Source organism: Ictidomys tridecemlineatus, chromosome 10 (assembly GCF_052094955.1).
Source record: "Ictidomys tridecemlineatus isolate mIctTri1 chromosome 10, mIctTri1.hap1, whole genome shotgun sequence".
Classification (NCBI taxonomy): domain Eukaryota; kingdom Metazoa; phylum Chordata; class Mammalia; order Rodentia; family Sciuridae; genus Ictidomys; species Ictidomys tridecemlineatus.
In genome coordinates this window covers 108,806,364-108,820,499 of record NC_135486.1, presented here as the reverse complement: position 1 = coordinate 108,820,499, position 14,136 = coordinate 108,806,364, and the positions used below count along the sequence as shown (strand labels likewise).

The window sequence follows — 14,136 nt, the reverse complement described above, 5'->3', positions numbered from 1 at the left end:
AAACAGTGAAGGCCAGTGGCACTTAGAGGAATAGATTTGCTAAATTGAGTGTTTCCATTTAGGTTTTTCAAGTGATAATTCAGTGTATGTGGGTTCTTTTGTACATACTGAGCTCCTTCTTGGGAAGTCTTGTCATTTCTGCCCTTCTCCATCTTCCTTGCCATCCTCCTTCCTCTCCCCCACACTAAGCTCTGAAATGGAAATGCTAAAAGGCAGGTAATCTAACATGTTTTGTGTTGAGAATGGAGAGAAGAACCCACATTCTAGAGAGAAGTGAAAGAGGGAGGAGTCAGAGACCCGTAGGTTAGTTTGGCAAGGTGGACAGAATTTGGATCAGTAGCAGCAGAGACCATCTCCTCTAGAACTCTAGGACAGGTGCACATACCAGTCTGACAGTTGCAGGTGTTTTCCTTCAAACTGGTTGCCAGGTTGGAATGAGCGATGACATCAGAGGCTTCCAACCTTCCTGATTGGAAGGGACAGACTCTGTGGACCACTGGCAGTGCAGTAGGCAACAGTTTGTCCTCAGAACTGTTCCTCACCTGGTTTCTCCCATTTGGAGAAGAGTGAACAGATTCCTATACAACCAAATTCTGGAAGAAGGCTTTGCCTTAGTAAGAATCTAGGTTTTGTAGAAGGAAGACAGAGTATTGGAGAACTTATGGCGGATCAAGAAATCTCCCAGTCTGGGCAATCACCTTCCCAGCCAAGCACCTCAGGAACCCACCTAGAAGTGGTGGTAGATGATGAGGTGCCAGGTCCATCAGGTGAGGGATCTAGAGTGAGAACTGATTTGACATGATGACTGGTGAGGAGGAAGGAAGGGGTAGAGAAGCCAGGAAAGGTAGACTAGGGAGCCCACTTTTGAAGTTTAAAGTTCCTTGCCATGGGACAAGGTAGTCCACATGGATGGAAATCTGTAGAGAAAGGAGTTGGGTTAGAAGATGAGATATAAGCATAGGAAGTAGGTAGAGGAAATATAAAAAGGGTCACTCCCCCCATGGAAGAAAGTATCCATAATGAGGAAGAGTTTTGAGGAAGAAGGAGAAGGGACACTGGTAAGGAGAATCAGGGGCACATGTTTATCAGCAAAGGGGAGAGGTTGAACAATAGCTCAGAAGAAGGTAACAGTTGAAGGTCTGGGGTGTGGGAGGTGAACTGGGATCAGAGGATGAAAGGATGAGTTCCAAATTCAGGAGCTTGACTCTGCTTCCTTTACTCAGCTCTGTGGGTAAAACCCTGCCTCCCATGTCGGAAGAGCGAGTGGACCTCAGAATCTGAGGGAGACTCGGAGGATGACCCCCCGGGGATTTTTGATTCTGCACTCTGGGTAGAATCTGGACTCCTGCCTGAGACCACTGGCATAAAGAGAAAGAGAGAGTCCTCCACTGAATCTGAGGATGAGCTGGAGGATCTGGAAAGTGGGCTAAATCACCCCTGGGATGTGGAGTCACTGTGTGGCCTCAAAATGAAACTCAAAAAACGGCGCATGGACTTGGTGCAACCAGAACACCATGAGGTTTTCAACCGGCTTCTAGGTAGGGAGACACCCAGGTAGCGCCCTCCAATCCTTTCTTTACACAAAGAAGGAACTTACAGCCTCTGCACTTTTCCATAGAGCCCTGCTATCCCTGAGATCCCCATTCCTGGAGGACTCAGGACTCATCTCCCTGAGAGACTTTTAGATGATGGATGCTTACATTAGACTTGACAAGGTCTCTGCTTGGAATCACAGAACTTGGTTCCAATTGTCCTGATTGAAGACATCCTGACTAATAGATTTCCTCCTCCATGAGAGAATGACCTAGTAATTCTCTGATTCTAAGGTGGTGGTATATTCTTGGGTGATGATGAGCCTTCACAGTTTACTCAAAGCTTTTATTCATATAGATATCCAGATGTTACCCAAACCCTCACTCAGTTGTTTCTCTGGGGGGGGGGTCTCATGTCAAAGCAACTTGCCCAAGGAATGTTCCTGTCCTCTATCTATCCACCTTTATGGGGCTCCAATCCCACACCTTCTCCAAGGGAGGTGTCCTGTTCTCTCTGCTCTCTATCACCCATTGAAGCCCCTACTGGTTCTAAACTAACACCAGTGTTCTGTTCACAGAGGATCCTGTTGTCAAAAGATTCCTGGCCTGGGACAAGAACCTGAGGGTGTCTGACAAGGTGAGGTTGTTCTCCACTGGGCAGTGTTACTGATCCAGCACAGCCTGGAGTGGGAAGGGCTTTCTGACCCTATGGTCCTCTATTGGGCTCCAATCCAACACCTTCTCCAAGGGAGGTTCTGTTCTCTCTGCTCTCTCTCACCCATTGAAGCCTCGTGAACATGGTCCCATTACTCACCCCTCAGGGAGGAGGAAATCTAATAGAGTCATAATGTCTGCAATCAGGATGATTGGAACTAAGCTCTGTGATCCCAAGCAGAGACCTTGTCAGGTCTAATGTAAGCATCCATCATCTAATAGTCTCTCAGGTAGATGCATTCTGAGTCTTCCAGACATGGGGGAGAGATCAGCCATAGCAGGGCACTTTGGAAAAGTGCATTGGCTATAGAAAAATTATAGCATTGAAGTATAGTTTTTCCCCCCTACAATTCCCTAGTCAAAACAAACACACAAGCTCCACATGGTCCTTCTCTCTGCCTCTGCATAGAGCTAACAAGATGTACCAAGTCCTGGCACCTTTGTAACTTATCAACATCTCCCTTTAGAGCCTAGCAGCTTTTTGCAGAGAGGACAGGTGGATCTTGCTTCTGCTTGGGTTGCTTGGGCTCCAAGTCCGAGACCACAGTCTTGCATGCCTATCACCTCTCTGCTTGATACCACCTGAGGTTCTGGGCTCCTCTCCTCTTTGCTCTCCCTAGGATCTCCTATTCTTTAGCTTACCCAAGACCCTCCTCACCCAGCTGACCTACATGCCTTCTCTCAAAAGGTCCCCTCAGAGCTGGCCCTCCAGTGCACATCTAGGCCTCCTCTCTCCCTGACTGCTCTGACTGACCTTGGTCCTTCTTGTCCTTCCCCAAGGAAGCAGGTCTCTTTACTTGGTTACTTTCTCTTAGTGGCACTCTCTACCCCAGACCTCCATTCCTCTGTCCCCTCTTTCCTCCTGTTTCAGGATGTGACCTCTCTGTCTTTCCTCTCTCTCCATCAGTACCTCCTGTCTATGGTCATAGCTTATTTTAGCCGGGCTGGCCTCTTCTCCTGGCAGTACCAACGAATCCACTTCTTTCTGGCCCTGTAAGTATTTGGTCTCCATCAATCAGAACTCACTACCTGGGAGGGTAGAAAGTGAGCAGAGGGGCACTAACCTGTCCTTTACTTTTGTCCTGTTTGTCCTGTTTACTCTGTGTAGAAGAAATTGTAGCATTGTAGTATAGTTTTTCCCCCACAATTCCTGACTCAAAACAAACACACAAGCTCCCTAAAAGCCAGTTTTAAAAAAATAAAGGAAACTTGAGAAGAGTGGAGGAAAGCATGGGTACATCCTGTCCCTGGCAGAGGTACTGGAGTTGCAGACACATCTTCCTTCCTGTATCTATACCAACACTGTTCTGTCTTCTGCCTCTGGATTTCTAAAACAGATGCCCAATTCCCAACCTGGCACAGGTGCAGTGTAAGGTGCTCCCCTCTGGTCCTTCATACATGTGTCTTCTCACATTTGTGGCATTCTATGTACCCCCTGAAATTCCTTCCAGGATGGATCCAACCACCTCATAGGCCTCCTCCACAAGTGTTGCTCACTGCTTTCCAGACAAAGGCTGGAGTCCTTCAGAAGGTGTATGTCTGGCAGAGACCTCTGGACCAAGGCGTGGTCCTCTGTAACACTTAATAGGGCTGGGGCAGTCTTGTCTGAAGATGGTCCTCTGGGAGTCCCTTTTTTAGAAGCTGACTCCAAGAGGAGGCTTTTCCTGGTTGTGTTGCTGAGGATGTACCCATGTCTTTCCCCAGCTATCTGGCCAATGACATGGAGGAGGACAACCAGGCTCCTAAACAAGACATCTTTCATTTCCTCTACGGGAAGAGCTATGCCCAGCGTCCCCTGTTCCACAAACTGCGCTATCAGTTCATCTGCTCCATGGGCTGGAACACTCGGGTTTCCAAGGAGGAGTGTGAGGAGGTGGGTGGTGCTGTGTGTGCTTGTGGGGGGAGAGGGATGGGCTGACTGGAGAGACACAGGAAGGTGGGTGGCTGCAGGTGGGCTCTGGGGAGGAGAAAACTCCGATGGCTGTGCAGGGAGGGAAGGATTTCCTGAGCAGTCTTCAGTTTTGTTTTTTTTTTTTGCGGGGCGGGGGGGGGTTGTTAGTGAACAAAATGTGTACCTCAATTTACTGTATACCATCTAACAAAAATTTGGTGGAAATTTATCAGATATATATAAGTGATTCAAGTAATAAAAGAAAGTCTCATTTCAAGAAAATGAAGTTCTTGAGGAAAAGTAAAGTACATTAAAAATGTAAAGACAAGTCCAATTTCTATGCAATAAGGGAACTACAGTTTAATAAAGCAGATTCAAGTGATTTTTTTACATATGTATCTTTGGTCTTTGATATATATTTATGTATAGATGGATCTAACCATTGTAAACTATGGTTTATTTTGAAGGAAGTGGATAAATGAGATGAAAGGAATCTTTATACTAGACTAAAATTATTCACAAAGCAGAACATTTTACAGTGAAATATTTTTTCATTCATAGAATTTTTACACAATTTCTACTTTGGATATAACTAAAATTACAGTTTAATTATTTGTCTAGAACACTGAGATGTACTCTTTAGTTTTAAACAAACATCATACCAAAATTATTCATCTGCCAGTCTTATAGTCATGTAAAAATTATATTAGGATTTCAGTGATTAAACATACATCTAACCATGTAACTTAAAAGTTTTTTCATGTACTCAAGCAAAAACTTCACTACATTAAACCATTATTCTATTCAAATCAGAGACAATGATAAAGCTGTCTCTTGATAAAATCAAGTTTCCAAATTTGATTCTTTGGGACACCAAAACCACTGTCTCTGTCAAAGCATCTTTACAAAATTTTCCACACAGGTAGCATAATTTAGTTGTTTAATATAAAATAGGAAAATATACTCAATTTTTATTGAAAAGAAAGCTGAAAATATGATGTCCCACATCTTACATAATATGCTCCTAAAATACAGCCATGTTAGTAATAAGTAAAATAATGTTGTGATATCCATATTTAGCTACTTCATTTGTCACCAGGCTAAATAAATCTAATAATTACACCTTGATAGCTGACAGAACTTAGTTAATAGAATCAAGCCTCTCAACATTTTATTTAAGATATTTGTAGACTGCTGAATCATAGTAACTAGAAAGAAGAAATTATAGCATTGTGTATAGTTTTTTTCCCCACAATTCCTGACTCAAATCAAAGTGAACTAATTTTAAGGAATGTGAAAATAGATTAACCATGACTTCAACACACTCAATATCTTGTAAACTCATCAGCTTTTTGGGGGGCTCTTTTTCTTTCCAGATTCAAGCTTATAATCCTGAGCTCTGGGTGTGGGGCCGAGATCGCACTCTTATTCCCTAGAAGACCCGGAAGAATGGAGGCCTGAGGGGAGAATCAAAATTCTGTATCTCTGGCCTTATGACAGAGTCACTGATTGTCTATTTAGGATGCTCAAGGACCTAACCTATCAATCCACTCCTTTATACCTCCACTCATAGTCACTGTGTGCAGATGGTGAAACAGACTGAATCCAAGTCAGCTTCATGGTCTCAAACCCCAACCACACAGATGAGCTTCTATATGTGCTGAGTGCTATGAGGCTACTCAGCCACACCTGAGAAAGAACAGCTTATCACACAGGATGTGCTAGAAATCCTTAACCCAGACAAATTGGGCCCAAATGTCAGCAGTGGTGAAAGGCTGATCTTGGTCTAAAGTGAATGTCCTTTAGCCATGAATATTTCACTTCCCTGTAAATTGTCTTTTTACCCTTTCCTTTTAATTCATCTTGGGTCAAGCATCTCTTAAGGATACCAAGCATGAAGATGATTTATTTATAGGATTATCATAGTTTTAGTATATATAATAAATGCTTATTTTGAACTATGTTTATTTTAAATTGTTTTGAGACATATTTTGTTTGGAAAATTGTTGTTTCTTATTAGTTTTGTGATGAGTGTTATAACAGGTTTGTGTACATAATTATTTCTCTGAAGTTTTTAATCTTTTTATCTATTTTATCTATTACTTTTAAACCTCAGTGGTATTACCCCATAGTCTTATAAATATAAATTTTCATTTGATGTTCAATCATCATTATTGTAAATATCAAGCTGCTGTTATTTAACTTGGATTGACATGTTTTTCTGTCATTTTAAAGTATGTATTATAAGAGAACACATGTGCTATGTACATTTTTGGGGGGGGAGCTATATGCTTTTGAAGAGCACAGCATTTGTGGGGAAACTGAATAAAGTTGAGAATCTTCTTACCTTAATGATGCATCTGATCATGACATTCTGGATTGTTTGTTTGCTGACAAATGTTACTATTGTTTAACAGGGTTGTTGTTAATTGACCAAATTTCTTACCTGTGGGAGGAAAACACCTCAATTATTTTTCACGTCTGAAAACAACAAAGAAGGTTGCAGAACTTTATACTAGAGACTAGAAGCAGGAAACACAGGGAGAACATTGAAAGAGACAACACAGAAGAGTGAAAGAAAATTCTAGGAGAGCTGTAAAACAATCTAAATCCAAAATCAAGAAGAGGCATCTCAACAGGAGATGCCTTCCTGGTAATGGTCCAAGGATAGGGACACACAGGGACTGGTAGACTTTGCTACTGGAGTCACAGTTTGAGTTTTTTCCACAATCTATTTCTAGTTTTACATAACAGAAGGAAACCTAAAGGGTCTTGTTTGAAATAGAAACTGGTGAAGGGAAATGAAGGTACTAGGGCAAGTTGTGAGAAGAATGAGATGATAGGAAGAGCTCAAGCTGGTAAACAGATAGGCACAGAGAGGAAAGGGCTAACAGAGTAGGCACTGAATGACTGCAGACAAGCATCTTGGGAGATGGGAACTTCAGAGAATATGGGAGCGGCTGTGGAAAGAAGCAGGTGAAGCAAAGTGTCAGTCAGAAGGAAAACAAAGCTAAAGAGAGGTGGCAACAGAGCTAGTGATGAGATGTGATGTGGGGTTAGAGGCAAGTGGAGATGATGTGAAGAGGCTGGAAAGTACCTACATGAAATGAGCTTAAGGCTGGTTGAATGTGTCAAAAGAGGAATGGTGGTTGGGTGAGTGGAGCAATTGAAGAGGTAAAAGTTCACTGAAGGAAAAAGTCATTAAAGACCAGCACTGTGCAATGCAATTCTGATGCTGATCAATTGCATGGAGGTCACATGCTGCAGGTTGAGGCCCACTCTACACTGCCCTGTCTTCAGAAACCAGCTGTAAGCTGTTTCCCAGGCTACTTGCACTTCTCACCAACGACTGCATATTCGGGGAATCCCACGATCATATTTTATAATTCTCTAAAACTTCTCACTGAAATTAAGAGAGCACAAATCCTATAATTACTGTTTTGCCATGTGGAAAAGGACACAAATTGGCACCAGCTAAAAGAAGCACGTGGCTGAAGGTCTAGGAAGGTCTGAATGAAAGCTGTTATGTCCTTAGGATGCAGCATCTTCAGAGGACATTAGATGTATATGACCAACCTGGGAAGCTGACCTTGATTTCAGTGTCCAGAGTTTTTACTGGAATTTCACTAAGCATTTGGTAGGAGTGGGATGAGTAGAGCGATAAACCAGGCTCAGGTCCTGCCCTGTGGGTGCTTACCATAGAGTGGGGGAGACAGGCGAGTGTCCAGGAAAGAAGATGAGGGAAGAGGGTGTGGATAGAGACAGGGGACATCATGACGTCACCTACACAGCGTGAGGGTGGCACCAGGCAGCGTCAGGGTCTCCAGACTGGTTTTGCCTTCCGGATCACCGCGTGCCAGGCACCCTTCAGAAGTCCCCGACCAGTAAAAGGCCCATCTTAGTTGATGCTGGGCGCCCAGGCACCGGACTCCCAGTCCCTGGGCCCACCGGAAATAGGTCTGTCTCGGCCCACCTCAGTGGGCCTTCCTTTTCCCCTCGCAAAGCCGAGTTCCTCCCCGCACCGGAAGTCCGGTAGTCTGCATGCACAGCTCACCGGAAATCCGTAAATCGTAATCCAGGGCTCACATCAGGTCCCTAGGCGAGTACTGGGATTCTATTTCCCAAGAGTCTATGCGCTCCCTAGCACCCTCAATTTAGGGACCGTGTGAAATGTGCCTGTCTCTTCTAACAGTGCAGAGGAGACATGCTGTGAGCCTTGGCTGACCACAAGCCTCCTACCCTCCATCGTGGCTTCTCCTTAGATCAAGGGAGCCTTTAAGGGAACGTCTAGAATGCATTTCCTTCATTTTTTTTTTTTCCTAATTGTGTCTTGATTCAGTGATGGTTGGAATTTTTTTTTACTTTTTTTATTTCAAAGTACTTAGAGGGTCAAGGAAACTTGTGATGAAATAAGAAAGTAAAAAATTTCAACCAAGGGGCTGGGGATGTGGCTCAAGCGGTAGCATGCTCGCCTGGCATGCGTGCAGCCTGGGTTCGGTCCTCAGCACCACATACAAACAAAGATGTTGTGTCCGCCGATAACTGAAAAATAAATATTGAAATTCTCTCTCTCTCTCTCTCTCTCTCTCTCTCTCTCTCTCTCTCTCTCTACACACACACACACACACACACACAAAAAAAAAATTAAAAAAAATTTCAACCAAGCTTTTATGTTGACTAAAAATTCGGGAGCCTGGAGAGCATTGTTCAATTCTCATTTTATGCATCTTTGGGAAAGATAAAATAATCTCTATGGCGGATTGGTGGATACCTAGAGGTCGGGGCTGGAGTTTCCTTTTGAAAAAAGTCACAGGAATATCTCTGTCATTATTTGGTGATAATTAAACGGTCAATTAAATTTCCCCCAAATTATCAAAACATTCATGTAAAATGAATGCTTTGGTTATAAATATTAAATATAACAACTTGATTTTGGAAACAAAAATTATATTTCCTGATTTTGGAACACTGAGGTAGAGCTTGGCAGGTAGCAATGACAGATTAGCTGTCTTTCATTCATTCCCCCCTTCTCCCTTTTAGTACTACCACCCCTATTTTATTTTTCCAGCTTTCCAATTGGTGTGGTGTATAATTAGTTTAGGCAAAAGATACAAGAGAATAGGGCTGGGGATGTGGCTCAAGTGGTAGCGTGCTCGCCTGGCATGTGTGCAGCCCAGGTTCGATCCTCAGCACCACATACCAACAAAGATGTTGTGTCCGCTGAAAACTAAAAAATGAATATTAAAATTCTCTCTCTCTCTAAAGAAAAGAAACGGGAGAACAAAGAATCTGAGTAATCATAGGAGAGAACCTGTTGCATCTTTCTGATCTCTAAACATTTTGTCCTCATAAAGCTACTGCCACTGGTTTTCTTCCTTAAACTATCCCTGACCTCCTCCATTAGTGAAGCCCATCTCCATAACTGTCTGGGATCCTACGTGTCTTCTGATGTCCTGTGGCATCATTTTCTCCTCATATAAAATTGTGGCTTTCTAATTCTTTGCTCTTTTAATTTTCTCATCTGATCCACTTTGTGTAAGTTATTATAACCTCAAACCCTTGATTCCTTTGCCTTCTTGCTTTTCTGTTTTAATCATTCTTAACACAGTTTTGAATTTCCCCACATTCTCTTTCTCTAAGAAAGCCAGCTGTTCCTGTGACCGGCAACTACAGCTGTCCTCTCCCCAGCTCTGCTCAGCCTCCACTGCAGCTCTGTATGTTCTTCGGTTCCAGAAGCCTGGGCGCTCTGAGTCTGCCATATTCTTGTCTCAATTGCTCCTGTGTTCTCTTTTCTGAGAGTCACATTCCTTCTGTCATCACAATGCATTTCCAAAGCAACTCCCTTGATTTATTTTCCTTCTCAGCTTTCCGTGGCCTCCAGCCCCTCTCACTTTCTCAGCTGGTCCATATCTTCATCCTGGGAGTGGTATGAGTTTTCCCCCTTCCCAGTGACCTCCCCTCTCTTCAGCAGGACTCACTGCAGGCTTCTCTCTGCCCCTCGGCTTATACCACAGCCTTCTCCAGGATTTCTAAATGCTCCCACCCTGACCCTGTAGCCTGGCCACCTGACCTTCTCACCCTATCTGTTACTGATAGATTATTCATATACATCATCGGTTTCCTGGGTTACCCTTTTTCATTCAGCTCTTTTCTCATCTTAGCTGCTCATATGTCCTCTTCTACCCACATCTGCCATCCTGTGTGGACCTAGGACTACGTCAGTACCTTTGATTCCAGTGTGTCTCATAAACAGGATCTGTTTCCAAGCTGCCCTCCCCAGACCATTTCTCCTCTTCATTTTCTAACTATTTTAGTGTCTGCAGAGCCTACAGTTCATGCTGCTCTTCAACTATCCTGCTTCTGATTGCTGCCCATCTCCTGGAGCTTTGACTTAGTACATTATGTGTTGCAATAAAGAAATACACGAGGCTGAAATTTTTATTAAGAAAAGGAATTTATCTACTTATTTTGAACTACCAGGGATTGAACCCAGGGCTGCAGGCCTGCGAGGCCAGTCTTGTACTGCTGAGCTATAATCCCAGTCTTCAAAATGAAGTTTATTGAGCTCATAGTTCTGGAAACCCAAAAGCATGGTGCTGGAATATTGGCAGTCCTCCTGCTCCCTGGCCATATCACAGTGTGGTTTAGAAGTAGGAAGGAAATAGGCCAAGTGCAAAGGGGGCCAAATCCATTAACAACCTGTTCTCATAACTCAGTGTGTGATACCAGCATTAATACCTTCTGAGGAAAATGTCCCCATGATCTAGTTACATTCCATTTGATGCCACATATTAAAGTTTCTACCACCTCAACCCTGCCACATTGGGGACCAAGCTTCCTGCACCTGAACCCTTGTAAGGCATCTATCCAGTCACAGCAAGCTGTCTTCATGTGACTGCTCTGCTCCTTGTGACTCCTTGGCTTTGACAGCTGTACTATGTGTGTTAACCAGTATTTGAAAATTTCTGGGTGACGGGAGATTCTATTACTCATAGTGGGCCTCTGGGACTAAATATGAGTTTATGATAACAAGGTGATCCCCAAACAGCCAGCCACAATAGAAAATTTACCACATGACTGTGGGGGCAACTTTGAGCTACATATCAGCTAGTACTTCAGGAAGGAGGGGAAGGCAAGAGATTGGGTTCCACTGCAAGACAATTGAAAAATCATGGCGACCTAATGAATTCCAATAAAAACTCAGAACACTGAAACCAAGGTGAGCTTCCCTGGTGGGTGCACACATCACTGTCCTGGTAAGATGATATATCCTAGGACATGGAAGCTTTCAATGGGACCCTCCAGACCTCAAGCCATGTGTCTGTTCTTTGGGCTTGTCCCAGTTTGGGTCCTAACCTTGGGGTCCATGTGAATAGGATGCTTCCAAGGAGACTCCACACGTCTCTCCAGCAGGTTCTCCACACCTTGCTGAGTCTGCTCTTCTCACCTTTCTATGTCCTCTGGTGAGTCAAGGTCTCTGCACCTCAAAGAGAGTGACCACCAGATCCAGTGACATCCTTGGGAAAAACAGGAGCATCAAAGGTGGATTTTGTTGTTTCTGCCCAACATGGATTCAAGGGTCCAGTTTACAGTCCCAGCTGAAACAAAATTAAAAACAGGGAAAAATATATGGAGTGTCAGGGTTTAGGAATTTAGATTCCTGAGAAAGAGGCCAGTCCAGAGAGAGCCTAGCTCACTGGCCAGATAGGGAGTGTCCAATCTAGAGAGCAGGAGGGGACGTGGAGTCAGCAGAAAGGAGAGAATATCTAAGGAGACATGGGAGCTAGAGGTCACAGTGCAGAGAACTGAGAGAAGCAAAGTTTAGGGGCTCCCGGTCTTGGGCTACACAAAGTGGGAACATGGTAAGAGGTGAGAACTGGGGTCCAGGCAGCCTCAGGTCTATCCCTCTTCAACATGTGGCTTTTCAGAGATTGGAGGACACAGGCCCATGCAAGGGACACAAGAATGATCCAGGAAGGGAATGAGGAGGATCAGAGGTAGGCTGGTCAGTGTGCTTTGAGCATTCCAAGTGCAGGTGGCCTCAACGTGGCAGAAGTGGTGCTGGGCTTTGGAGAGGAATGACAAGTTTCTGTTTGAGACATTACTGTGCCATGTCCTTCCACTGAGGCTGGCATCTGGGTAGTGAGCCTCTAAACGTGTCCTACTGACAACTCTGGGAGCTCTCCTCTCTGACATGTGGACACCTTGCTGAGATGGGCAGGAGGTCTGGAGTGGCCAGGGGACCTGCATTTCTAACAACTCCAGGGTAAGGCCCAGGCAGTTGGTCTGGGGACCTTGTAACCACTCTCACAGCCTCCATCCTCCATCCTTGGTCTGTGTCCATCTGTCTTTCTAGTATGCCATCTTGTTGCATCCCTCCCTCCAATGGCTCCTCCCTGCCCTGCCAATTTGGTGCTCCCCAGCGTAAGCCCACACCCCTGTTTCAGCCAGGCTGGCTTTTCATCTGAGAAACATGCTTGCTCCTGCCACCCTGTTAGAGGGCCTCACCTGGTCAGCTTACCGTGTTCTGGTGTCCCTGCAGAAGTCCCTTCCTTCCCCGGGTTTCACATGTGACAACAATTTCTGTCCTTTGTTTTTGTTTCTTTTTCTTTTTCATACTAGGGACTGAACCCAGAGGTGCTCTACCACTGAGCCCCAGCCCCAGCTTTTTGATATTTAATTTTGAGACAGGGTCTGGTAAGTTGCCAAGGCTGGGCTCGAACTTGTGATCCTCCTTCCTCAGCGTCCCAGGTAGGTGGGATTATAGGACTCTGCCACCACGCTCGGCTTAGTTTAATCTTTAGAAGTATCTGTGCCCTGGGATGATAGTTTTCTGTAGAGAGGATTTTCGTTTCCCTCTGGTAAGTTCCACCTGTGACAAAGATGTGACCCTTCTCTGGGCAGCTCTAGGACTCCCAGGAATACAGACTTCATCCCTCCCAGAGTACGGCACCTCAGGATGGCAGCCAGGGTCACTAGATCACACTGGCTCCTCATCTCAGGAGCAGCGCAGCTCTGTTGCATTGAGCTCCAATCCTCCTGGTTCCTCAGTAGGTTTCTGATGGATCTGAAGTTTACTGGGGTATAGTTCAGACAGGAGGTTCTTCCTCATTAGTGTATCATCTGAGTTTGGGGGAGTGGGTCTGACACAGCCATCCCTGGTTACAGAAAAGGAGCAGCCCTGCCCCTGAATTTCTCAGTGGCCCTGCAGCCAATGCTCCCCTCTGGAGGTCTTGGATAGTGTCTGTGATCTCACTGCATCTGCTAAGGGAAGGGGTGGCTTACCTCCCTAGGTCAGGGAGCAGGGTCCAGTCCCCTTGTGGCATGCTCCTTCCATGACCCAGCCTTCCTGTTTGGTCACTCTGAGCACCATCCCATTCATCAGTCACAGTGAGACCCCTCCTGGCTTTCCTAGTCATTCTTTCTCCCTCCCTGGGGCTCTGCATTGGTTGTGTCCTGGCTTCCTGAGCTCTGTCCAAGCCCACACTCCTGGGGAGTGTCAGTCTTTATCACTGTTGTGACTAGTGACCACACACCTGGTCCTACAGTTCTGTAGGTCAGGAGTCTCCCTGGGCTGAGGTCAAGGTGTGGGGAGGCTTCATTCCTCCTCGAGCTTTGGGGGGAATCTGTCTGCATTTCCAATTTCTTGGGCATCTTCATTCATTGGCTTGTGACCCCTTCCTCCATCCTCCAAAACAGTAGTGCAGCAGCTCAGGTCTTTCACTCTGAACTTGACCCTCTCGATAATGCAGAATAATGTCCCCATTTCCACATTTATTAGTCTGTCCTCAACAGGAGCTGGAAATGAGTCACTAGCCACCTCCTGACCCCCAGCACTCTCCTCCCAGATGGTATCCTGTCCTTCTTAAAGAACAACAAGCCAGATGACGCACTGTGTGTGCTGGGCCTCACGCTGTCTGGCCTGTACCCCCACGAGACCTGGAGCTTCACCTTCAGCAAGTCCCTCCCAGGGCATGGTGAGCTGAGGCCCTGCAATTT

The 14,136-nt window shown here is 45.1% G+C and overlaps 2 protein-coding genes across 2 annotated transcripts in view; one reads left to right on the top strand and one right to left on the bottom strand.

The window, feature by feature from the left end:
• The window catches only part of LOC144364768 (MAP/microtubule affinity-regulating kinase 3-like), a 63,003-nt gene extending 54,775 nt beyond the window's left edge, over positions 1-8,228 (bottom strand). The window contains exons 1-2 of the transcript XR_013426821.1: positions 7,925-8,228; positions 6,485-6,583 (exon numbers count right to left, since the gene is read on the bottom strand). The gene's annotated coding sequence lies outside the window, so the exon portion shown is untranslated. The remainder of the gene's footprint in view (positions 1-6,484; positions 6,584-7,924) is intronic.
• LOC101963486 (speedy protein E4) lies at positions 1,020-5,573 on the top strand. Its single transcript, XM_078024708.1, has 6 exons — positions 1,020-1,058; positions 1,259-1,538; positions 2,111-2,169; positions 3,154-3,239; positions 3,951-4,119; positions 5,514-5,573. Exons 1-6 carry the CDS (start codon positions 1,020-1,022, stop codon positions 5,571-5,573), a joined length of 693 nt encoding a protein of 230 aa, XP_077880834.1.
• Positions 8,229-14,136: the final 5,908 nt, after the last annotated feature.

What these genes read in the sequence shown, in the direction of transcription:
- LOC101963486 (XM_078024708.1), top strand. Translation starts at nt 1,020, where the DNA reads ATGAGGAAGAGTTTTGAGGAAGAAGGAGAAGGGACACTG. An exon ending in AAGAAGGAGAAGGGACACTG is followed by an intron (nt 1,059 to 1,258) that starts GTAAGGAGAATC and finishes CCATGTCGGAAG; the next exon opens with AGCGAGTGGACCTCAGAATC. An exon ending in ATCCACTTCTTTCTGGCCCT is followed by an intron (nt 3,240 to 3,950) that starts GTAAGTATTTGG and finishes GTCTTTCCCCAG; the next exon opens with CTATCTGGCCAATGACATGG.